At 47.2% G+C, this 26,324-nt stretch overlaps 1 protein-coding gene across 5 annotated transcripts in view; it reads right to left on the bottom strand.

Moving 5' to 3' along the window:
* COL27A1 (collagen type XXVII alpha 1 chain) overlaps positions 1 to 26,324 on the bottom strand; it is a 255,431-nt gene that overhangs the window by 209,192 nt on the left and 19,915 nt on the right. For all 5 annotated transcript variants that reach the window (XM_081179610.1, XM_081179608.1, XM_081179609.1 and 2 more), the window contains 3 exons: positions 20,719 to 22,208; positions 5,318 to 5,371; positions 1,219 to 1,272 (listed from right to left, as the gene is read on the bottom strand). In XM_081179610.1, the coding sequence (XP_081035736.1) occupies positions 1,219 to 1,272; positions 5,318 to 5,371; positions 20,719 to 22,208 (1,598 nt within the window). The remainder of the gene's footprint in view (positions 1 to 1,218; positions 1,273 to 5,317; positions 5,372 to 20,718; positions 22,209 to 26,324) is intronic.

Raw genomic sequence — 26,324 nt, 5'->3', positions numbered from 1 at the left:
ATAGGGCATAAACAAAAGGAGCCAGGTGGGAGGATGTGTGAGCAGGACACCCCTAACACAGCTCATCGGAAAGTGAAATCCTGCTCAGGAGCTATTTTAGGACTAGTTCAGGACAATTTTTTCTTCAGGTTTTCTGCAGACTGGCATTTGTTCTGATTCAGCAGTAAGCAGTGGGTTTTCCTTGTGAAAGTGGCAAGCCAGAAAACACAAAAAGCTATCAGACCCATAATAACAGATTGACACAAAACACTGGAAATTGCGGGACAAACGAGAGTGTGGGTGGGTCCTAAGAAAGCAGGCAGGTGGGGGCTGGCTGAGGGTGGTGGGGTAGTGACCCCTTTGTCTTAATAGACCAGCCCCCACTGACTTACTGATACCAAGGAGGTTAACACTTGCTCAGAGAAACTGGGGTTTCTGAGAGATTTCATGTGGAGTTTGCAGGGCCAGAAGCATCAGAGATGAAAGCTTTCGATTCTGACTTGTAAAACCAATCTTTTTTAAAAGGGGGGGGGGGACCCTACACAAAGAAACATGATCTGGAAGTCATCAACAAGAACATAAATTACAAAAAGGCTACAAGGTAGTGGACTGGGTTTTAGCTCCCCCGCCCCTCCTTTTTTTTACGACCTCGCTTTTTCAGACTGTATAACAGCACTTTTAAATTCAGAACAGCTGTCACCCGCCAACACATCTCTACTGCCTAATTCTTAATCAGACAGAGGCAGCAGGCCAGTTTAGTGGAAAGCTTCCCCCACCTCTCTAGAACATTAAGAGTGTTGAAGACATCAACTGACCTACAAAGAGAAGAAAGGAAGAAAGGAAGAAAGGAAGAAAGGAAGAAAGGAAGAAAGGAAGAAAGAAAGAAAGAAAGAAAGAAAGAAAGAAAGAAAGAAAGAAAGAAAAGGAAACGGCTTCTATTTTTTTCTGCAACACTTCCAGGTGTTTTTAGAACACCTTCCTTGATCTTTTATCGGCATAATTGGCCTTAGCGTAGGTGCTGCAATTGTAGAGCTGGGTAGAACCAGCAGCCCACCTAACGTGGTTTCAGCCTTTCTGAAAGGAGCCCGGTTGAGGCCACACAAGTTTGAGCAAAGTGGTGACAAACTTCTCCTGCTGTGAGTCTCTGGTATCTGGTAGCCAGGACTACAGCAAATCTGATCATCTTCCATGGCTCACAGATGCCCAGCGGCCCACAAGCATGCGTGTCTCTTCCCTTACCTTAGCGCCAGGTGGGCCAGGCCGGCCAGGATTCCCATGGGGGCCAGGAGGACCCTGAGAAAACAAGGAAGTCAACATCAAAACTTGCCCTGCACCCTTTCCCCACCCACAACATTCCTCCATGGGCACAGTCCTGCCTTGTGTCTTTCCTGGAAGTGACCCATTTCTGGCTCAGGATCAAACGCTGCAGAGCTGCCGGCTCAGGACCTGACCTCTATGAAAGCTCTTGTGTAACCACAAACACACTGCAAACAGTGGCAGCATTAAGAAGATCATATTGTGGCTTAATAAGCCAAGGCAGTGGTTTTCAAACAGCGGGCCGTGGCGCCCTGGGGTGCCTTGAAGGATGGTCAGGGGTGCCGTGAGCAACACTGTCCTCTGTCCCTCTTTCCTTCCCTCCCTCCTCTGATGCCCTTTCATGTCTCTGCCTCCCAAAGGCTTGTGCAGCTGTTTGTTGCAGCAGCCCTGACTACAAGCTCCCCAGGCGAATGGTGCCTCTGGGGCTGGCCAGGGGGTGCTTCTCAGGCCCCTGTGGGGCAGTGTGAGGAGGCACCTCTCTTTGGGGCAGGGTGGGCAGCTCAGAGACCAGGGGCGGCAGCAGCAGCTGCTCAGAGGACTCCCAGGGAAAGGGGAGAGGAGAGGAGGCTGAGGGAACACTCCACAAGGGAGGGTGTTTAAAAAAGGGTGGGAGGCTACCAGTTCTGCTGGCAAGGGGGGACATAACCGGGTTCCTGAGCCCCACAGGGGTACCGCAGAAAGAATGCAGTTGTCAAGAGAGCCGTGGACTCAAAAAGACTGAAAACCTCTGAGCCAAGGTAACAAGCAAGCCTCACAAGCTCTGTTTAGCTCCTTCATTGAGTGCTTTGGCATGGCTAGAACGTCTCTTCGAACTCTGATCAATGCTTCTTGCTTGCACAGATGATAAAATTAACCTCTGTTGCTCCACCCACTTTTGTTTCTGGCCCTGCCAACCATTAGCACGTGGTGCCACCCACTCCCATAAAGTTGCCTGGGAGAGCTAAAAATGGGAGAGCTCCCACTGGGTAGCTCAAGCCACAGGCTGACAGAACTGGGCCACAGGGAACAGTCTGAGGTGATCCAGGAGCAAGGAACCAAAAGCTGTAGGGTGAACAAAAAGCCAGAACTAAGGATCACATCCAGATGCAAGGGCAAACCAGAGCTCTGAGCCTTTGTTGCTCAAGAAAGCTTGCAGGAAGTGCTCTTACACCCTTCCTTTCCAGGGGAGATCCTATTTTGGGCAGAGTCAATGCCTGAAGGCACTTCCCTGAGAAGCTGCCACCTGCAGCTCAGAGGTTCACCAAATGCAGCAGCAACAGATCCAGCAGCTGTTGACACAGGCCATGGCCGCCACCTCTGTTACTAGGCCTGCACCTTGAGCAGATGCACACCAAGCAGAAATCTAGCAGGAGAAACTTTCCCCCGCCTGCAGACACTATAATGAAAGTGGGTGTGGGAACTTGCCTACTGAACTTTTGCTTCTCACACAATTGTGGAAAGCTAAGGAGGCTTGGGGGCATGGGGAATTGTTGATTCCAAACATGAAAAGGGGGACTGTGAAAAAGGACTCAAATAGTACTTGCATAGCTGCTTTTGATGTTCACAAAGGTCCTGTAATAAGTGTTTGTGCACAGACAGACACCTAAATGGCAAAGACTCATCTATGGGTAACATCCTGGTCAAACAGGATCCAAGCTATGGGCCCTATATCAAAGCTTCACACAGCACCTGCTGCACAGGTGGGGCAGTTGCAGCCCTCCAGATCTTAGGACAGCAACTCTATCCACCAGGGACTACATGGAATGGAGCTGATGGCTTCCGACAGTTCCTGGAGGGCATCACACTGGCTGCCCCTGCGGAATACACACCAGTACACCCTTCACTGGTTTAAAACATCCTGAATAGACTGGATATCCTGAATAGACTGGAAATTCTAAGCACCATTATGCATTTACATAATGGTGGGGAGGGGCAAGTTAGTTTGAAGTGAATGTTACACAAACACACACTGTATACACACACACACACACAAAGAGAAATCATGGGTGTGGAAACTTTTTCAGCAATCTTCTGGGGGCCACAAACTCATAGCAGGCAGGGTCCAGAGGGAAATATGGCCAGAGCAACGGATGTGAACTATACTGCTGCGCAACACACTCACACAGCCCACCCACCCCATCCTCCATCCAACTAGCCAAGCAAGAAGCATTATCAAGGAAACCTTCCAGAATTTGTCTGGAGTTCAAGGGCAAAAAAACATCTGCAACAAGAGTGTAAAGAAGTAGAAGTTGGGGATGTGGCTGGGATGAGTTGCAGAGGGGTCTGAAGTGTGTATGTGTATATATCACGCACATATGCGCATGCACGCACACACACACATTGACCCTCCTCATCAGCAGAACAAGCCAAGGCAGAAAAATACCTCCCATTCATGGTTTCTGAGATTCCATGGAAAGTTTCCTCCTTGGGATGCCATTTTATGCCAGAGGACCAGCAGCAAAACCCAGAGAACAATCCTGCAATGTGCTCTCTCAAAAAGAGTGGGGCAGGGGGAGGGAGAAGGGGAGTTCCCAAAGGTAGTGGGTCTCGTAATCTGGATGGAATGCCATTCACATGAGGTGGGGGAGGGAGTCTGCTTCTTTGGGAAACCCAGAAAGCACCAGCCAGAGAACGGTTGCAGCACTACCAGTAGCTGAAGTAAACGACCCCCACCCCTCAGAAGCACCCCCTTCACACACCCATCCTCTTTTTAAAAATAGGAGTCTTCTTTTAAAAAAGAAAAAGAAAAAAGATAGAAATGTTAAGTGGATGCAATTTGCCTTCTCTGCCACATTCTGGATTCTTTGTCAAGAAGTGCCTAGATGCTCGTTTGCACAGCTCATGTTTGTGAATTTTTGGGGATGGATAGAGCGAGTGGGAAGCAGAGGCGGGGTAGAGGGGAAACAAATGGCAGCTTTTCTCCTCTTGACCTATAGATTCCACCCTGACCTTTGGTTTGCCGAAGTAGGAGCTACATATTTGAAGGGAAGCCAAACAAACCGTTTCTTTAAAAACTTTATTTCCCTCCCTACCTCTCCCCCCCCCCACCCGATTTGGCCCCTCAAGAAAAGCCTTCCAGTGTGCAGGAAAGAGACACTTGACAAAAGGGAGCGGGCTTCACTCTCCACACCCTCTGGGAAATAGTCAAAGCCGGCTTCCTGTCAACCCACAGCTTGAGTCTTCCCTCTCACAGTTAAGCTGCCCTAGGTCAATGACAGCATCCGCCTCACATGCAAAAGGCTCCAGGTTCAATGCCCAATGGCATCTCCAGGTAGGACAGGACCCACATTTGTTCACACCATACATTCAAGGCATCATCCGTCAGTCATGAGAGACAATGAAGTGCACCTCCATGAGTGAAGTAAAAGGGCTGCGTTAGCAGCACTGAAGAGACCTCCCATGGGCCATGGGCCTGGCAGTGTGTATGGAGGTCCTGGGCTGCCCAGACGACAAGGCTCCCCACTTGGCCTTGCTACTGTGGTTCAAGGGGCTGCAGGAGTTGCTGGAAGGAGGTGTATGGGGCGCCATTTAACCATCTTAGGGACTCCACATGGGATTTGTGTGGGGATTACTCCTTAGCTTTTCTTCTCCCGAAGATATCCTGCAAGGGAGGCTTAGGATCAGAGTTTTCCTCCCTCTCCTATATGGGCTACCTCCCCAGGCTGATGAGTCCCATTTGCCCCTCACTTCCCTCTACAGCACATGCAGAAACCGCTCTCTTGACCGTTGGACCCACTATTGGTCTCATCAACTCAATCCACCGGAGCCTGTCTTCGCATGCATGGGAAGTCCATAATTCACCATGGGTTAGAGACCCATCGGCTACCCTCACCTGGTTTAGCCGGCCACCTGAAGCCATTCCCAGGGTGTGGCCGCTGTCACATGTTGACAGCTTCTAGGAGCCACAGGTGAGCGCTGAGTGCATGAGTTCCTCAGCCTTGCTGTACAGCAAAAGGTGTCCTGCAGCTAGAAAATGTGGCAGCCTTTTGACTTGGGGGGCTCACTGCAAATTCACCCACATTTCCCCCTGTGCTTTACTTACCCGTGGGCCTCGCTTGCCAGGCGGTCCTGGTAAACCGGGCAGACCTGGGAGGCCCTGAAAAGAAAAGAAAAAAGAGGATACATTTCAACTTTCATTATTTTCTGAGGCACTTAGTATATTCATGGCCTGTCTTTTAGCAGCCATTTCTGGCATTATTTCTTGAGTGCGGGGTGAGTATTCTTATTCGGGTGACTTTCGAGTAGCACTTTTAGTATATTTGTATGTTCCAATGGATTATGCAGCTCTGTATTCCACTTTCCTCACAAATTGCTTTGAATTCCTTTAAGTTGTGTGCAGTAAACCTGATGTGCTGAAACCAACTAACTAAACATTCACTTAAGGCAGGAATGGAGGGACTTTTCCAGCCAGAGAACTGCATTCCCTTCTGAGCAACCTCCTAAGAGCAGGAGTGCCAACTTCCATAAAGTACGGGGGGGGGGGCGGCAGGTAAGCACTGCACTGCCGCACATAATTGATCACAAGACTCAGCGCACACACACCGTTTGAATGGCAATGCCCTCAAATATTTTTTTGGGGGGAGCAAAAGGACCTTAGCCCCTAGGAGTTGGGCTCCTATGCCTGAGGGCCACATGGCAGCAGTAGGTGGGACCGGAGGCAAAAGCAAAAAGAGAAACATGTGTGGATTTTGCCTTTGTATGGTAGGCTTGTTTCCACACGCCCTCACACAGCATTGCTGACACTGATTGGTTGGACAAAGAGGGGTGGTGGGAGGAACCAGCTGGGGAACCCCCAAGGGGAAAATGCTCATAACCCAGGAATTGGTGGTAGGAAGACAATGAGTGGTCACAGGAAGATGAGGGAGAAGATTGGGTGGAGGTAACAGGATAGGCGTCAAAAGAAGGAAGAGGCTGTGGCAGTGAGCAGTCCAGAATCAGAGGCAGAAGCTGAAGCAGGTAAGTGAGAGGAGGGAGGTCATGAGGCAAAGATGGGTCAAGCTGATGAAGAGCCATTGGTATCTCACCCTGCTGCTGCAACAAGCTCCCCTCCTCCCATCTCCCAGAACCAGGAGAGGGCTGAAATGGGTGGAGCAGCAGCAGACTGCAAGCAGGCACAGTCTCTGATTGCTTACAAGAAGCCCTGGAGAGGAGGAGACATAGATGTATATGGGGAAGTGGGGACTTGCAGTCTCTGCAACTGGTTTTATGGATAGAGTCTACAGTGCATGAGCTGCTGTGCTCTTTAGGCCAGAAACTCAGCCAAGTCTGTGAAGATCATGTTTTGCTAAGAAAGAGTTAACTCCAGGTTTGAACTGTGTGATTTAGTGCCTGGTTTGCTCTGTGAAACTTGCTATCCTCCAGTGAGGGAAGCAAGAGGCATGATCAGAGTTGAATGACACATTCCACCCAGCTAAAAAGAAGCTCAAGGAGGGCCAGAGAAGTCTGGACAGTGCCAGAATCTGAGGTTCCTCACCCCTGGTGGAGTTGCAATAAAAAAAGCCTTGGGTGCAGTCAACATTTACTTATGCATTCGTTCATTCAGCCTTACATTTAAATACCACCATTCTTCCAAGGAGCTCAAGGTGATGTAAGTGGTTCTTTTCTTCCCTACTTTATAGTCACAACAAACCTGAGAGGTAAGTCAGGCTAAATAGCAGCTGGCCCGAAGTCACCCAGTGAGCTTATTGGCTGAGCAGGGATTTGAACCCTAGTTTTTCTGGCTCTCGTCCAACTCTCTAAGCACAACAGCACACTGCCTTTCAGAAGAACCTTAAGAGGTTCACTCCTGCATCACACCAAGTTGGGTCCAACAAGTTCAGCATCCTGCTTCCTGCAGTGGCCAGCAAAATACTTCTGGGAAGCACACAAGCCAGAGGTCATGGATGCAACAGCCTTTCCCCATTGTTTGACCACATACCTCAAACAGGACAGCTCTGGGAGGCTCTGTTGACTGAAATTTCAGGAACTGAAATTGGGGGCCTCTTTATGCAAAGCAGGCAATCTCCCTATGAGCCATGCCCCTTCTCCAAACTGGTCCAAAGGGGTAGTTTTTATATATATATAAAAAGCACTCCTACCTGAGGCTTTAAGGATGTTTCAGTGAAACTGTTGAATTCTTCCAATTAAGCCTTTCCAGCATACCCAACTATATTTCAGAATAAACCAAGATGTCTCCTTAAGGATTTATGTTCAAGTAGCTTGTTATAAATGATGAGTTTGGGGTTTTCCACCCCCCTGCCCTCCTCTTTGTATGAGAGAAAGGGGGAGTGAGAGAGACCAGAAGGCTCAAGAATGTTTGGAAGCTGGCTCTGACTTCTCAAGAGCTCTGGAGACTGCACAGCTTTTACCAAAAGTAGACCTGGCTCCAAATGCAAATGCAACTCCAGCAAGACAGCAGGTGTATCTGGGGCCAAAATTAACAAGAGGGCATAGCTGGGACAGCAGCCAAGGATCCCACAATTCAGCTCTGTGCAGCTGCTCTTACACTCTTTCCAGGAAAGGAAAGCACTCATTCAGCATAGGACCAAAACTGGGATTCTTCGGATCCTTCCAAAACTGCAGCCTCATCCATCTCATGGTGGCTGAAAAGCAGGGAAATGGGGCAGAGAAACCTGGATGGGCAACATGTTGTGTGTGCATGCGCATGTGTATGCATGGCAGTGGTGGGAGGAGCCAGAGGCAAAGGGGGTGGGGGGAAAGATTACCTTTGGATAGGAGGCTGCATTCCAGTCACACAAATGTCTTAACACACACACACACCTCCCTATCCCGGAAAGCAGGAGGTGCTATCACAGTTGAAAGGCATATTCCAGGCAGGCAAAAGTACTCAAAAGCAGGGCTGGGGAATGCTGTGGCTTGGGCAGAGGGGATGTGGCCTGGGGAAGAGTCCCAAAGGCCACACAGTCAGGCCTAGGAGGCCACATTCAGCCTCTGTGGAGCCTTCCTGCCCCAACTTAGGTCACACGAAGCACAAAAGTATCATAGTCTGGATACTGGAATAACTATGAAAGAAGATGGGACTAGGATTTGTTTTGTGGCGTTTTGCGTGAGCATCTCCAGAAAGGACTGATGGAAGACTCCTGCCTGAGACCCTAGAGAGCTGCTGCTAGTAAATGTACTGAGCTAGGTGAACCAATAGTCTGATTCAATATTAGGCAGCATCCTATGGGTCTTACTCCCAGCTACGCAGGGTTAGGATTGCAGCCTTAGGTTACTTTGCTTCTGTTTCTTTCCTCCCTGCTGTCTTTTTATCAGCCTCACAAGGAATGAAGGGAAGATTGTATCGGTCAAAAGGGATCAAACTGAGCTTCACACAAAGCTTTGTGCATGCATGCGCACCCCCTGCCCCAATAAACACACAGAAAGCCACTTTGAATTGCCAAAATGCAAGGTTCGGCACCTAGATACGTGCCCATTTCTCCCAGCACATGTGCCTTACTTACAACACTTTTTTTTCTTGTTCGAAACTGAGCAGGACCCAAGCTAGACAGCTGCACATGCATCCAGAAGCTCTCTATATATACAGCAGAAAATCCTCTGCTTGGAAACTACATATGCTTCCAAAACAGTCATCATCGCCTCATATAGTCATACAATCACATGTTGTATATATTCACTTGTGGATTCGTTTCTGAAGGGCTTAAATAAAGACCTGGCTTTTGCAACTCTGCAGCCTACAGCAAAGAGGCAGAGAGAGAGAGATGTGTGTCGGCTAGGGAGGGGCAGGTGTCAACTCCCTGGGGAGCTGAAGTCAAGAGTCCAAGCCCATCTCCAAACCCAGCAAATTCCACTCTTCAAAAAGCTTGCTCAATTGCCAATAGCATTCCCATGTTTCTATGCCAGCCTCTGGGCATATGGAACAGGACCTACCTACTCTGTGGTGGCCCCTAGGTCTTTGGAACCATTTACACATCCTAGTCCAACTTGGCAATTGTTAAAGATTTGTTGTGTAGAAATCTACTCTTCCCAGTCACAAGGGGTGGGTGGGGAAGAGGGTGTTGACTAGCTGAGAGAGGGCTGAGTTTTAAATGGGTTTCACCAGCATAGCTGGATGCTTAACTGAATGGAGTTTTATGGTACATCATGAAAAGGCACCAAACTGAAGCTGCACCACTAAACTGCAAAAAGCAAAAGGTACTGTGAATTTTTTAAATGAGTTTGTATATATGCAGCACACAATACCCCTTTAAGAATCATTTTTAAAAAAACAGAGACACGGATTAATTAGTTTATGAAACTTCTATGCTACCTTTCAATGAAAATTTATAAAGTGGTATACAAAATTAAAACTGCAACAAGCTAGTCTTAGCTGATCGCATCATTGTGTGATAAGAAACCAGGACTACATCAAAAGGAAATCCAACAGATAAGCAAGTAAAAACCAAAATAAAGGATGCCAGCTAACTCAACTTCTGAAAACATGGCAAAAAAAAGCCTTTGTTTTGAAGGCAGTGGAGGCTGGTCCATCAGGCTGAATGGGGCACTGCCCTACAAACCACAGTATGCCCTTAGCTAGTCTCCCTCTGCTGCCTGTCTATTTACAACCACCCCAGTGAGTGGTCTATGATTGGGTCTGGTTGCACCAACTGTTGGGCCTTCTTGCCTTCCTTCCTCCTACCAGTACTGATGGGTATAAGCCACCACCGCCATAAAAGTCAGGGGGAACCACATGAGCCTACTACTGGAAGGCACAGCCCCCCAAAAAGGCCCTGCACTTTGGGGAGGCCAACTCGACCTTCCATATAGCAAAGATGGTCCCGCTGCAGAGTCTGGGGGAACAAGCTGAGCTGACGGTAAAAGAAAGGGATAAGAGGCAGAGATGGCTGTAGCAGCACCTTGGCAGGTCAAGAATCCAAATCAAGCAACAACAATGGTGAAAGACAGGTCCTTCAGCACCCTGGATAGGTCCCAGGGAAGTGACAGTTGTGTGGCTGGCTGACAACTGGGCTCTTACACCAGCAGTTGCCAATGTGGCACCCATGGGCACCATGGAACTCTTTGAGATTTCCCCCTGGCACGCATAAAGCCTCTGAGTCCCCTCCACTCACTGTCCCCTTGGTCATGAGGTGGAGATGGTGGTTACCTTCTACTCAGTGGAAGAGCTGGGGTTGTGGGGAGCAGGGGCTGCCATGTGAGGCCCCATGCTCCCCCCCCTTCATGTTCCCTGCCATGTGTTTTCAAACACCTGAGTAGGGCTAACTAGGATGAGGTTCCTCACTGCGAGGCCAGAACATCCACCACTTCCACTTGTGTATATATGCACAACCCCCAACAGAAACAACTGCCTTCATGCCAAGCAATGTACCGTATGAGTTCAACTGGCCATTATGTTCAGTCGCAGCTCCGTTCATAATGTGATTATGCAACTGCACAAATAGCCACAATATAATTAGTATTTTTTAAATTGAAAATAAAAACAAAACAACCAAATATAGAAGTTGTTACGTAATTAGACTGCATGATCCAAAGGCTTCATCCTAATTGAGGGAGGGAGGGAGGCAATACTACCAGATAATTCAAGAGACAAGAATGCTAATTCTACCAGGGTCAGCCTGGAATTCCACATGGTACTCAGAAGCAGCTGACTACATCTTTATTTATTTCTTTTACTATACACACACACCACACCTTGAACAGATTCCCAGCGGTAGCTTATTTTAAAAAAACTAAAGGTAATATGCAACATGCTTAGAGTAAGGGTCTACTTCCAAGAATGGCAAAGTTTGGGAATCTCCCTGAAATTGCATTAAAATGAATTATTTTTATGCTTCCACTTGTTATTCGCTTTACAGGACAGACACACACAAAAGGTCCCAAAGTGACTTCACGAGATAAAATACAAGCAAGTAAAAACAAAAGCAAAAAAGTTATAATAAAAAGAGTATAGAGAAAAATTCCTAAGATGTACACCCAACAAGACACTAAGCATCAAAAATCCTAATGCACCCCACTTAAAGCTGAGCGTCACAGTAGAGGCCAACTAAGGTACCAAAGTTAAGTTAAATAAAACAGGCAGGGAACTTTGCTTTAAAAAAATATATAATTGGTCATGACAAAACAGCAATTGAAAGAAATGTTTTAACATAGATCCTGGGTCAGCAATGTGGCACCTGCAGTGCCTGAGTTCTTTCCCTGGTGCCCACAAAGGAGCTGAATGCCCACCCCATTTGACTCCAGCTCCCATCTTCTCGATCAGCAGGACCTCAATCAGGTCAGGATGACGGCAGTTGTGGTTCAATATCTGGAGGTCACAGGTGTTGATATTTTCACCCCTCCCATTGCAAGAATCTCCTGATCTGATGTTTTGAGAAAGGAGGGGGCAGAAACTGCTCTTCTCCTCTTCCACTCCTGACTGATTGCCTGACTCTGTGTGTGGAGACAGTCTTATCTATGTAGTGACTAGACGGCTGAGTGGGAGCTGTAACACTCATGCAAGCCAATAGTTCATTAGTTTGTAGTAGCTATTAGAAATAAAAACGAGTTATGCTTCTCAGCTAGCTTCCGCATTATTTATACTCTGCATGAGTCTGGTGCTCAGAATGCACAGTCGTGGGTCCAGGGCACTGGGACCTGTTTTCCAGGATTGGAAGGTCTCTGAAAGTGCTCCAGTCGCCTAGCCCAATTGGTGCAGAACCGGTTATTGAGCCCAGTCGCTGCGCATCGGTTGAAAGGCGTACTGACAACAGGTTCCCCAGCCCCTGGTATACAGGATATGTTGAGGTTAGGGGTTATGTGGTTCTGAAGCCTCCCTGAATAGGGGAGTAGTTTTGAAACTTGCAATGTGTATCCCCCCCCCAACTATCTCTTCTCTGATACTGCCTATAAGCTGTCAGGGGTTTGAACAGATAATTCAGTGCTTAAGATGGTTGGATGGCACCTTGTACACTTAATTCCAGCTACTCTTACAGCCAAGCTGGTGCCAAACGTATTGCTCTGCTTTCCTTTGGACCACATTAGCTAAGTCAAGGGGGCGGGGATCTTGTCTTCTGGGCTGTTCAGGATCTCCATATATACTGGCCAGGTTTGCGACTCAGAGAGGTTACTTCGGTTCTGCTGTGGTTTGACTTCACCCCCGGAGGCGGACTCCATTGTCTCTTGAGACAGATGCATGCCAACAACAAAACTAGCCACAATGGCTATGTTCTCCCGCCACTTTCAGAGAAAGTACAGCTCTGAATGCCAGTTGCAGGGAATCACAACCAGGGAGGGTGCTCTTCTGCTAAGCTCTTGCTTGCAGATTTCCCATTGGGGAATGTGGTTCGCCACTTTGAGAACAGCACTAGAGGGCCCCCCGACCTGATCCATGTTCTTATTCCTTTTCTTTTTTGCCCTCAATTTTCCTTTTGTGGGGGGTGCTTTCAACTCATATCCTAGCAATCCATCTCTCAACTGCTGCCAACTAAAAAATTAATTGGCAAGACACACAGTGTGCCTGATTTCTGGCTACTTTAGACATCCATAACCACCACCCCCAGGCTATGCTGCCATCAATATTCTATAGGTCAGTGGTTCTCAAAGGGTGTGGCAGAAGAGGATGGCAAGTGTGGAGGGAAGATACAAGGACAATATTATATTTTGGGAATGATTCCGGTTCTTATCTAGCTACATACTTTTATACTTTCTGGATGTCCTGTGCTCATATTATAAAGTAATTGTGTTCTATGCTATAAATCAAGCACTGCTAGGAGTTTTCTCCCCCACCCAATGCATTTAATACCAATAAAAATTTTGGTGTAGTATGGGACAACTTTTTATTTTGAAAGTGTGGTCCAGAGAAAAAAGTCTGAGATCCACTGCTATAAGCTCACAGGTTTCTGCTAGGTAGTTTGGGGTTGTTGTTGCTAATGCTGCTGCTGCTGTTGCTGCTGTTTTTAAAAAAATAATTTTCAAACTTCTATACTGAGGGAGTCCCCCAAGTATGTGAAAGCCACCACCTTGTTTAGGGGTGGCCCTCTCTCACTTTCAAAGTAACTAGCACTCAACCGCGTGGGTTTGATATTATCAGGATAAGTACAATGGAAGAGTTTTATTGGGCACACTACATGAAAATTGCTGAGAGTCTTAATGATTTTTCTGTCTGTTATTTTAATTTATTTATTTATTAAATTTATACTCCTTCTTCCCACAGGAGCCCATGACAGCAAATTCTTCAGTAATAAAAATACATTAAAAATTAAGTGGAAAACATATTTAAAATATTTTTAAGCTATTATAAACATCTAAAAACAAAAATTACCTGAAGCTACTTTAATAACCAAATCATGTGTCTGGATAGAAAACAGAAATGCTTTCGGCAAGACAAGGATGGCACCTGCCTAATGTCAACAGGTGGGGAGTTCCAAAGTGCAGGTGCTGCCACACTAAAGGGATGACTCCCTGCAAATGTGGAACAGATATTGCATGGCACTTGTAGAAGTGAAAGCTATGCAGAATGAAGTCACATTTAGCAACTAAAGTGTTCTAAGCTAGATGCTAAAGTGGGGGATTTTTGTTTGTCTAAAGTTATAAGGAACTCAAATTAAATACAATAAAGTAATTAAGAAATACTGCATTCCTTCCTTTGATCCCATGTATTGACTCCTTTCAAGTGCCTTGTCAGTCTCTTTTCCCTACTTGGGATCTTACCCTCATCTTGCCACGAGCAACAACCCCACTCCTTTGAGGAAGGCAAAGCCTCCATCACTTCCACTCCGCTTTTCAATTGGACACCAGATTCTAAGAACAATGGAGCAGCCTCTGCGCCTGCCACTCTTCACACAGACACACACACACCCTTGCTCTCTCTCTCTCTCACACACACACACGGTTACATTGCTCTGCAGATTCACTGTGATGGGCCACTGCGATGAATGAAGCTTATAGACCAGTGGTTCCCAACCTTCTTTTGGCCATGCCCCACCAAAGCACCTCTAAAATCCTGATTCCTGCCCCCCATTGTGACATATACTGTAATTCTTTTTATTTAAAAAGTGAACTCCTATTCACATGGAGGAAGTCTAAAATGCCATTAACTTGGTATAACTCATTCTCAAATTGCCCCCCTTAAAAATCAAATTGCCCCCCTGTGGGGCGTGTACCCCATGTTGGGAACCATGGTTATAGACCATTAGTGGTGTGTGAGCCACACCTTGGGAACCCCTGCAGTAAGGCTTGGGAGATGCTTTCAAATTGTTCCCTACAGCCCAGAGGGCTAGTGACTTTTAAAGAGAGAAGCCTTCAAGAAGTCAGGTATCGGCAAACTGAAACTGGCTCACAACCCTGTATTCAAATAAGACATCATTCTGAGGATGTCTTACTCCAAAGCAAAGAGCATGTGTGACCAAATTGCCTCATGGCAGTAGAGCATGTGCAATTCAAAAGTGGGGGGAGTTTGCAAGCCCTAATCGCCATCCGAAAGAGAGCAACAGGAAAGGAATGGAAGAGGGGAAAGAGGAAACTGCCAGACGCAGTGGTACTCTTTCTTTTCTGTTTCCAGACCTCAGAGCAGCAACCTGCCTTGATAACTTCAAAGCTGAAGGCAGTGCCAGGAAAAGCTGTTTTAATATATGTCACACACACACACACACACACTTCATTGTTTCCCTCTGTGGCAAAAGATTACAGTGGTACCTCTAGTTACGAACTTAATTCGTTCCGGAGGTCCGTTCTTAACTCAAAACTGTTCTTAACTAGAGACGCGCTTTCGCTAATGGGGCCTCTTACTGCCTCTGTGCCGCCGGCACACGATTTCCGTTCTCATCCTGGGGCAAAGTTCTCAACTCGAGGTAACTCTTCCAGGTTAGCAGAGTTTGTCACCTGAAGCATTTGTAACTCGAGGTACCACTGGACTGTTTCCAACAAATCATTCTAAGATTTATTCTGTCTCTGGGAGATGTGCTTGTCCAAAACAGATTCTACTTTTCTAATCACTTAAGTATGGGTACCACAGAGCAGGAAGGAAACCAATAATCCATCCACTCTAAAGGAACCACCCTAAAGATCCTTGATACAGCACATATATACAACATACATACATACATACATATATACATACATACATACATACATACATACATACAGGCTGCCTGTCACCTGCTAAGTATTCCTGTAGCCTTGTAGGCCTTGGCTGAGCTGCTGCAATGTTACAGAATTCTCACAAACATTGGCCTTATTTTCCAGTCTACACGTTCATGTGGAGCACACCAGAAATGTGCAAAAGAAAAAGCGTCCCAAAGCGCCAAAATTCCGACCCACTTTTTCCACACAAAAAGTGTTAAACATATACCACCAGTCCTGGAAGTGTTCCAAGCTAAACCCCTAGCAAAGTTATTATATGGGGCACTCACCTGGGAGCTACAGAAGCTGTCCAATCAAAGTTCTTAAGCCAAATTTTCTCTGTACCACTCTGTGTCCCAAACGCATCATTGCGCCTAGAAGCTAATCTTCCCTTGGTAGAATTACGGATCCGGTGTAGGACACTTAACTATTGGCTTCGCCTAAACCTAACAGCCCAATATCCCTAGTGCTGCAAGATTGTCACAAGAGCGCCTAGACTAAAATTGTCTATCAAAAACTCCACTCTTGTGGTTTATCACCACAACAGCTGCTCACTTTGGGTTTCAGTAAAGCAAACTGTCTAATTTGTCAGCGCCTAAATGATATTAAGCGTCAGAACAACTTGGCCGCAATAAGGAAATTTTGCCCATGGTATGACTATTTTCCACCTTCCCATTTCGACTCTCTGGCACCTTATCTGCATAACCTAGCAATTCTAAAATATAGACACTCTTTTACTCTCGCAAGATTGAATGTATTGCCCTCGGCTGTACTCAAGGGACAATTCCAACAGATTCCACACGAAAAACGCTTATGTCCCTGTGGAGATGGCAATACCAAATCGGTGGCACATGCCCTTCTGGGTTGCACTCTTTATAAAGACTTGAGGAATGAGATTATCACTCCTATTTTATTGTCCATTCCAGGTTGCCCAACCACTGCCACCGTGTCCTTTCTCTTGGCAGATCAAGATGAGCAGGTGACAGCAAAGGATGCAAGGTTTTTAGCTGGGGCAATCAAAATAAGATCCACTATTTGACTATTGATTCAAAACCCTAAAATGTATTTTATATAATTGACTTTTTATTTCTATTCTTTGTATATTGTATTGTTGTTTTATTGCTATGGCCAATGGCTGACGCAAATTAAGATTCATTCATTCATTCATTCATTCATTCATTCATTCATTTTAAGAGTCATAGAATGCTGGTGATTTGCGCACTGACTGTGAGGGAAGTGAGAGGTTAGTTTGGCTTGAAGGAATGCCTCATAGGCCTCAAAGACAGAAAGAGCATGGTGTTGCCCAGGGATGGTCCGGGATGGAGAGGAAGGAGGCCTTGAAAGCTAGGGTATTTTGAGCAGAGCAGCAAGCTGCAGAAAGGATAGTGGTTCTAATAAAAATATCCAGCAGATTCCTGGCCTTGCACACCGATTTTTAAAATAAATTTAGCTGCTTCAATCCTACCCGCAGTGTAGCATGCAGGAGGAGGGACTCCTGCTTGGCCTCATGGCATTTATAATGTGCGGTCCTGCAGGGTTCTATCTTATTTCCTGTTTTATTTAATATCTAAACAAAACCAATAGGAGGTATCCATCACAGATTTGAAGGGCGGTGCCACCAACATGCAGATGAAACCAAGCTCTGTCTTCCCATCATATCTGAACCAAGGGACATGGTGCAAGTGCTGGACCATTGCTCAGAGGTGGTAATGGGCTGAATGTAAACTCAGGCTGTATCCTGGTAAAAGGGGAAGGCTCTGTAGACAAGCAGTTTCTAGGTCCAGGAATGAGGAAGGGGGTTTGTCATGGATGGAGTTGTGTTCCCCATGATGGAAAAGCTTATAGGGTGCTCCTCAGTCCCAAGCTGTTGCTTGAGGCAAAGGTGATTTCAGTGGCAAAGAGGGTCTCTGCCCACTTCTGACTAGTTCACTAGCTGTGCCCATTACTGGATTGGGATAGATTGGCTTCATTGATCTGACAACCTCTCTTTGGGGCTGCTGCAATGCACTCTCCATGAAGACAGTCCAGAGGCTGCAGCCAGCAGGAGTACAAGAACCTACATTATCCTGAGTCAGACCATTGGGTCTACCTTGCTCCCCATTGTCAACACTGACTGCTGGTGGCTCTCCGGAGTTTCAGGCAGGGTTTTCTCCCAGCCCTACCTGGAGATGCTGGGGACTGAGCCTGGGACCTTCTGTTTGCAAAAGACATGCTCATTTTTGCACATTTGGCCACCCTTTTCTAAGCCGCTGCCCATCTCAATCACTATGATCTCCTCTGCCACACACCCCTGGTTTTGCCAACCACCCTTTTCAAAATCACAGAACAACAGTGAATCCCAGCAGTTTAAAGAATGCAAATTCTGGGCCTGCAATTTACTTAACAGAAGAGAGGTGGGCAAGCTGAGATAGGACATAAAAAGAATGAGGTGAAGGAGACTTAGGCTGCAGGGAGCGTGGCCTCCACAGAAATGCCTGCTCAAGAGAATGAAGACAATGCTGAAGCAGTTACTCAACCTCACAGCTATTTATTATCAGCATCTGTGTTCTAAAAACTTGCTTGTCTGGCTCCATAAATGTTAAGAAATTACCGTATTTTTCGCTCTATAAGACGCACCAGACCACAAGACGCACCTAGTTTTTGGAGGAGGAAAACAAAACAAAAAAATTCTGAATCTCAGGAGCCAGAACAGCAAGAGGGATCGCTGCGCAGCGAAAGCAGCTATCCCTCTTGCTGTTCTGGCTTCTGGAATAGCTGCACAGCCTGCATTCACTCCATAAGACGCACACACATTTCCCTGTACTTTTTAGGAGGGAAAAAGTGAGTCTTATAGAGCAAAAAATACGGTACATTTCTCAATATGTCATCTTGATCTCTATTCTGGGCACATCCAACAAAGTACCACGGGGGGGAGGGGTCCCTCAAAATTAGTCACTGCAAAGGTCAAGGAGGCCACTTGAACACAGCTATAACCTTTTCCTCACTACTGGGCTTGTTTTACGATCATCTGCTGGCAGGGGCTATACTGCTCCCCCTTTCTCTGAACTTTCCACAACTTATGGAGAAATCACCACAATTCATTACAAAAAAAGTAATCTGTGATTCATAGGCCAATGGTCAAGTCCTGGTCGTCTAGCACAGTCCCAGGGAGCACCCCCATAATCACTGTTTTGCCTGCAGTTCCAGGTTGAAGTAGGCCAGAATTGACCTTCACTAAGTAGAAGTACTTTTTTTTTTTTTACAAAAATTAAAAATGTGGTGGAAGCGTTTGCTTGTTTTCCCCTCCCCTCCCCTTTTCCTTTTGTTTTATGCCTTTCAAGCCTGTAGTCCTGAGGGCAGGGGCTCTGTCTTAGTAAATTATATATAAAAAAGATCTGTCTAGTGCAGTACTGACTACACTGACTGGCAATGATTCTCCAAAGTTTTAGGTAGGTGATATTCCTAGTCCTATCGGGAGATGCCAGAGATTGAACCTGGTGCCTTCTGCATGCCAAGCATGTAAATAAAGCCAGTAAGTAAAGCCAACACGCCATGCCTGTCCAAAGACCATCCCCAACCCTGAAAAATAACCAAAGGGGAAGGTGGCTGCTTGCAGCTCACAAATATTGCACCCAAGTGTGAGACCATCTTAGCTCCAGTGCTGACATTCTTCCCCATCACAAGATCATATAGATATGGGCAAACATCTGCTGCTCTATAGGGCAGCTGGATCTTGTGGTTTTGAGTTGAAAGTTGGTTGAAACATGTTGATAGTAAAAGCAGTTCGACAGCAGGACCAGTTAGCTAGAGGGGGTGATAGACTCTCCCCTCACTGGAGGTCTTCAAGTTGTAGTTGGATAAGCACAGCCTCTTGGGCATGGGCAGGCAAACTAAGGCCCGGGGGGCCGGATCTGGCCCAATTGCCTTCTAAATCCAGCCCGCGGATGGTCCGGGAATCAGCGTGTTATTACGTGAGTAGAATGTGTGCTTTTATTTAAAATGCATCTCTGGGTTATTTGTGGGGCCTGCCTGGTGTTTTTTCATGAGTAGAATGTGTGCTTTTATTTAAAATGCATCTCTGGGTTATTTGTGGGGCATAGGAATGTGTTCTTTTTTTCCAAAATATAATCCGGCCCCCCACAAGGTCTGAGGGACAGTGGACCGGCCCCCTGCTGAAAAAGTTTGCTGACCCCTGCTCTTGGGGATGCACTAGCTCTGGATTCCTTACATCATGCCAAAGGTTGGGCTAGAGGACCTCCCAGAACCCTTCCACCTCTGCATCTTTGCAAGCGTCTCCTACTCCACCCCAGACACTTGGGACACTTACTACCCACAGTTGTAGAAATGCTCCTTGCTCTGCTCACAAAAAGTCCTGCAAAGTTTCTTGTCAATGCTACTAAACTTATCAGCCAGCTTGTACAAAATCCCTCTGTGGATCATGCTATTAACCACCACGTCACACTAGCTTTTCGATCAAGAGCAGGGAACATTTTTCAGCCCAGGGGCCACACTCCTGACTAAGCAACCTTCATGTCAGAGGTCAAAGGTGGACAGAGCAACAAATGTGAATTTCACCTTTGTACGGTATACCAGTTTCTCCATGCACTGCCCTCTATCCTCCATCCAGACAAGGAAGCGGCATGATCAGAGTTCAAGAAGACATTCCAGCAAGGCAAAAACACTCACACAGGGTGCAAAGCAGGCCCATGAGGGAGGTGCCCAAGGAGAGTCTTAGGGGCCAGGCAAAGAGATTTGGGGGGGGGGTAATATTTAGCCTCTCGGATAAAGCTCTCAATCCCTGTTTCAGATCTAGGATCTCTCTTATGGGGGGTGGATTGTCTCATTGACCCTCTTCCATCCAGAGGATCCTGCAGCCTCTCCTAGACAGAACCTTGGCACTAGAACAGCCGGGAAGGTCTTGGAAAAGCCATTGATTTCTGCCATACTAAAACCTGGGGTGTGTGAAATTCCTCACAACTGCAGCTATTTTAGGGAGGGTTGCTGCTGTTGTCATCGTTATTAAAATAATAATGATAATGGCTTGTCAGTTACAGAAACATGGTTCATTTTGCTAAGCCCAGAACAGAGCACATGGACAAGGCAGGGCTGTGCAGAAGAAAAGCAAGGTGGACACACTACCCCTGAGCTAACCCTTCCCCTAGCAATAAACTAAGGTTCTAGCCCTCATGGTGCTGAATAAAGAGCTGGTTTAAATGAGAATACAGAGAGCTGCCTTCTGCCAAGTCAGACCCAATGATTCCTCTAGTTACATACTGACTACACTAGCCAGCAACAGCTCTCCAGGTTTTAGAAAGCAGCCATTCCAAGTCCTACCTGGAGTCTTTTTGCATGCAAAGCACAAGCCCTGCCTCTGAGCTGTGGTGCTTCCTCAGACAAATCACATAAAAAAGCAAAACATCTTTGACTTACCGGAGGACCAAGGTCTCCTTTCAGTCCAGGAAGCCCCATAACAAACGGAAAGAGAGTGGGCCCAATAGGGTCAAACAGCTGATACCCATCTGTGGCAGCCGGGGTTGCAAAATTAACGTTCTGCACATTTGCTCTGAGGACAGGATAATGAGCTCCTTGAATTGGTTTGGCATCTGGAACAGTAGTGATGGTCAGATCTGGCGTCTTCAGTGCCAGCAGAGTCGTTTTCTTTGGTGCAGGGCTCTTGGTTACACTCCTGGGCTTGTGCTTCGGGGTCACGGGGTGGAGACTGCCAGGAGGATCCATTGTCTTCTCCATCATTGGCTTTGTGGTGTTTGCTGCTGGAGATCTGATGGTTTGGCTTTGGCTGGTCATCTTTTTGGTCACTTTGCCCACCTCCTTCTTTTTTGTCCCTGCAGTGGGGCTTGTGGCTGAGTAGGGGAAGGCAGGTAAAACATTCTTCCTGGTGGGCAAATGAGATTTCTCTGAACCAAAACTGGAAGTGGCATGAGGCACCCTGAGGGCAATGGTGGTTGTCCGGAGAGCAACTCTGGAGAGCCAATGGCCTTCCGTGGTGGCCTGGTGGAACACGTGGACTGGTACCTGTGCTTCAGTGCTGGGCAAGGCAGGAGAGGATGCCACAATGGTCTTGGTGGCTTTGATAGTCGGCCGCAGAGTTGGCAGCTTCAATGGCACAATGGTGGTGGTGGGTGTTGCCATCAACTTCTTGTTCCTCAGAGGAGGGGTGGACTCGAAGAGTGGTGATGGAGGAATCACAGTGGTCAGATTCTTCAAGCCCAGAAGAAGTTCCGTTTGCAAGGGAGTCATTTCAGAAGCTCTTGGGTCATTGGGAAGTAGCGGGACAAGAGGCGGAAGATTTGGCCGGTAGGTATCTGCATGCCTGCATTGCTTTTTCAGGTACTTACAGTAATTATGAGCTGCCTTGGCAGAAGGATAAATATCAAACTGGCAAAGGGCACCTTCAAACTGTACTGAGTGCTGGTTGAGCTTCCCTAAGAGGAATGACCCCTCTGGATCCAAAGCCTCATCCTTTTTATGGTGCAAATCTGCATGCACGCTTTGCTTCCCACAATAAGTAAACAGGGTCACCACCTGGCCTTGGATGTTGATGGCCAAATTGTGCCATTGTCCGTCATGGATGTTATAATCAAAATAAACAGAGCGTTTGTGACCTACGTAGACTATGACCTTCCCAGGGATGAACTGCACCCCTAGCTGCAGCTTTTTCTTTTTGCTCTTGACAGTGAATAAAAAAGCACTGTTGACTCGATGGGAGCACAAACTCAACACTAAAGCCAAGTCTGTGCCAAGCTTGGCGGGAATAACCCTGCTGACGGGCACCTCGATGCGTGCTCGCTGGGTGAAGATGACCCCTGACTTGAAGGGGATGAATCCCTGAGGAACAGAGCGTGATGAGGAGCCAGGCAGCCTCGGACCCACCAAGCCCAGTCTCTGAAGAATGTCCACATCTGGGGAAGAAGGAAAATGTGACCATGAAGAGGTCAGGATCAAGGCAAGCCTGAAAAACAATACTGGATAGCAGAAGTAGCAAAAATGATACTGATTCCAATGCATATTCCTGCATTGCAATTGGACTAGATGGCCCTCAGGGTCCCTTCTAACTCTACAATTCTGTGATTCTATACCAGCAGAGATGTTCTTCAGCCCTATCCATCATGGCCATTGAGCACAGAGTTGATCTAGATCAGGAATGGGAAACCAGTGGCCTTCCAGATGCCATTGGACTCCAATGCCCACCAACCACGAGAGCCTGTGGTCAAAGATAATGGTAGTCATAGTCCAGCAACATGTGGAGGGCCACAGGTTCCCTACCCTTGGACCAGAGGAGCTCCAGGAGCCAATTGAGGATTTCCCGGGGCTTATTCAGTATTATGATTCTACGTTTACTTTCAAGCCGAGATGTGCTTAGGATTATCACTCAAGGATTGGTGCCTGATCTCTCCCACTCACCAGTTCTACATGGCTTAGGAAAGGGATGGGGGACTGTGGCCCCAAGACCCCCTCCAGATGTTGGACTCCAACTCCCATTAGCCTGCATGGCCAATGGTCAGGGATGTTGGGAGTCATGGTCTAGCAACATCAGAGGGATCCCCACTTCCCCAACCCAAGTTTAGATCTTTAAAGGTTGGAACCACTACTACAAATTATGCCCAGAAGCCAGTGCAAGTTGTACAATATTGCTGTCACGTGTTCCAGCTGCCTGGTCCCTGAGCTGCTGCATTTTTACACAAGCTGAGATTTAAACTTACGAAGTGAAAGTGAAAAACCCAAGGCTATTTTTAAGGCCTCTACCAAAACAGTCCAGGACATCCGGCCTCCTCCCCCTCCCCCTTCACAGTTACATATGACATTAAGTCCTCTGTATTCCCAGAGCCAGAAAGAAAAATCTGCAAACACAAATGAGAAGCCGCCAACTTCTGTTAGGCTGACATCTTGCCATCTCCTTGGGCCAGGCGAGAAAGAGAAGAGCACAAATCCCTACAATGGGGGGGGGGGGGGGAAACCTTGTAGTATATTTTATAAAACAGCTGAGAGGCAATTAGACCCTTTTCCCCTATACTTCCTGCTCACAAAGGGACCAGTTGGCGGGGGAGGGGCAGTTTGCAAGCTTCCTTTTTGCTTCCAGGAATAACACAGACTTCATAACACAGAATACTGCAGATATATTCCAGAGCCAAGTGGAAGGAGCATGGAAATTGTCACTCCTCTGCTTAATGCTGGACAGAATAGGACTGACAGCTGCCACCAGTGTGGTTTGTTTTTTTTGAAAGGTGTGTTTGCTCCTGGACAATTGAATCTCTCCCCAAGAATACCGTCCTGGAAGAGAACTCTGCCAACCTTTCTCTCTCAAAAAAAAGGGGTAATTGTGAACATGGTGTTCCACTACACCAGGCAAGGGAAACTTGTGGCCCTCCAGATCATGCTTGACTTCAACTTTCATCATCCCTGGCTGGTTGGAACTGATGAGAGTTGGAGTCTGACAACATCTGAAGGCTGCATTGGTATATACCATGGAAGGGTTCCTGCCCATGTGTAATGCTTTGCTTTCTTCAACAGTTCGGAAACGTCAGTTGGTCCACAATGAGGTGGCTGGAATTATTGCAGGAGCCTGATAGTAGGCGCATATAACTGTGATCCTGCTCCAACTGCCCCAGTTATCTATATGTTGGACTACATTGTTGCTTGCTGGAAGTTGTGCCGTCCAAGCTTTCGGCTGCTGTTATTGGGGTGGGGCTGCCTTGTGGGCTTCAGTTATAAAGTATTTTTTACCTATGCTGATGCTCTGAAACACATCGCAAGTCACTCGGAGACCTTTTTGTATATCAAGCGACATAACCAGTCTGAATTGTTGCTTTTGTTGCTGCTGTTTGGCAGACGGTAAGCCCACAACTTATGCAGGGGTTACGTTCCAGGGATCCTGCCTAAAGCCAAAATTCTGTCCAGTCAAAACACATTGGGTTCATCAGCAGGTGAGATAGCCAAAGTCTTTTTTTCTGGACACTTGCTCCCTTTCTATTTATTTATTTATTTGTTCATTCATTTGCTTGCTTGCGTGCTTGCTAAGCGCATAAAGCTGAATACGTAGAAGTTCAATGCGCATAGGTTGAGGCCTTACTTTACTAACAATGTCCTAGCTTCTGTCTTACTGTTGTCTAGGAACATAGGAAAATGCCTTCTCCTGAAGTAAGACCTTGATCCATCTAGCTCAGTAATGTCTGCACTGGCTGGCAGTGGCTCTCCAAGACAGGGTTCTCTCTCACCCCCCCCCCATGGAGATGCTAGGGCCTTCTGCATGCAAAGCAACTCTCTGCCACTGAGTTACAGTCTTTCCCCATACAGTGGGACCTCGTGTTACGTACCGCCCTCCTTACGAATGCTTTGGGTTACGAGCTCCGCTAACCCGGAAGTAGATGCTCCTGGTTGCGAACTTTGCCCCAGGATGCGAGCGGAAGTCACGCAATGGCGGTGCGGCGGCAGCAGGAAGCGCCATTAGCGAAAACGCACCTCATGTTAAGAACAGTTTCGGGTTACAAACGGACCTCCTGAACAAATTAAGTTCGTAACCAGAGGTACCACTATATACCTTCCCATTGCCTCCCTCCCTCAAATATAAATCATATCGCAGACAAAACTACATCAACAGCCAGCAGTCTTTCCCCACCCACACACTTCCATCTTCCTCACCTCACTTCCATATGAGAAAAAGGAAAAGGAATCAGTTGTTTACTGGAAATCAAAAGCGCTAGCCTTGATCTGCAATGCATTGAACCAGCTTTAAGCAGCTTATAGCCCTCAGCCTAAATTTCCAAAGCCCTCTGCAAGCAGGGCGGTGGTGCCATATAACTCCATATCCATCTATCTATGAATTATAAATTCACACGCTTTTGCCTTGGTCCTGCCCACCACTGGCAAAAGACAGAATGAAGCCCTCAAGAGAGAGAAGGTTGCCTACCCACACCCTAAACAATATTGGATCTGGTTACTCTAAAGCAGGCATGGCCAAACTTGGCCCTCCTGAAGTTTTGGGACTACAATTCCCATCATCCCTAACCACTGGTCCTGTTAGCTAGGGATGATGGGAGTTGTAGTCCCAAAACATCTGGAGGGCCGAGTTTGGCCATGCCTGCTCTAAAGAGAACACACACACACACACACACACACACACACACACACACACACACACCTGCCTGAGCTTTGACATTGACTAAAGGGGCCCTGTCCACTGTAACTTTACCCTAGCTCTGAGTCAGTCACACACTCTTCTTTGTGGTGGCTCCACAGCTCTAGAAAACTCACCCAGCTGAGATTCAGCCAGCTACCTTGTTGCTGCCTTTTAAATGGAAACTAAAACACTTATTTTTAAAAAATCAAATGGGCTTCTAGTGGTTGATTTTGGCTATTTTTAAAAGATTAATTTAGATGGCTGTATGTTAATTGTGTTGAGTTGGTTTGGATTGTTTTAATTAGTCATGTTTATAGAAGGGCCACCAACTTTTTTGGGCCGGGGGGCACATTTGGAATTTTCAGAAAATACTGTGGGCACCTAGTCACAAAATGGTTGCTGTGGAGAGGCGAGTGGGAAGGGGTGGGAGAAGTGTGTATTGCAGTGTTTCCCAACCTTTTTTGGGCAAAGGCACACTTGTTTGATGAAAAAAATCTCGAGGCACACCACCATTACAGCCCCGTGACGTCAGCGCGCAGCGTCACGCCGGGAGGGACGCACAAAAGTGTAAGTTTCAATTTTTTCCCCTCTCCCTTGCCGGGGAACCTCCAAGCTTTGGGGGTGGGGGGGGAGGAGGCAGCAAAGCGAGGCAGGAAGGAGAGCGCGGCTTGGCTGGGTGAGCTTTGGCAGGGAATGAGATCCGCGAGGCGGGCGCTGCGGACGGAGGCGCTGCCCGCCGAGCTCGCAGGCAGCCAGGCAGGCAGACGGCGCTGGGCGGCCTCTCCTCGCCGCCGCCGCCCCGCCTCTCGCCACCCGACTCGCCTGCCTCCCTCCAGGCAACATCTCGCGGCACACTAGTGTGCCGCGGAACAGTGGTTGGGAAACACTGGTGTATTGTTTT

This window comes from Podarcis bocagei (genome assembly GCF_964188305.1).
Source record: "Podarcis bocagei genome assembly, chromosome: Z".
NCBI lineage: Eukaryota > Metazoa > Chordata > Lepidosauria > Squamata > Lacertidae > Podarcis > Podarcis bocagei.
Note: the sequence above shows the minus strand (reverse complement) of the source record. Positions and strands in the feature narration are given on the sequence as shown.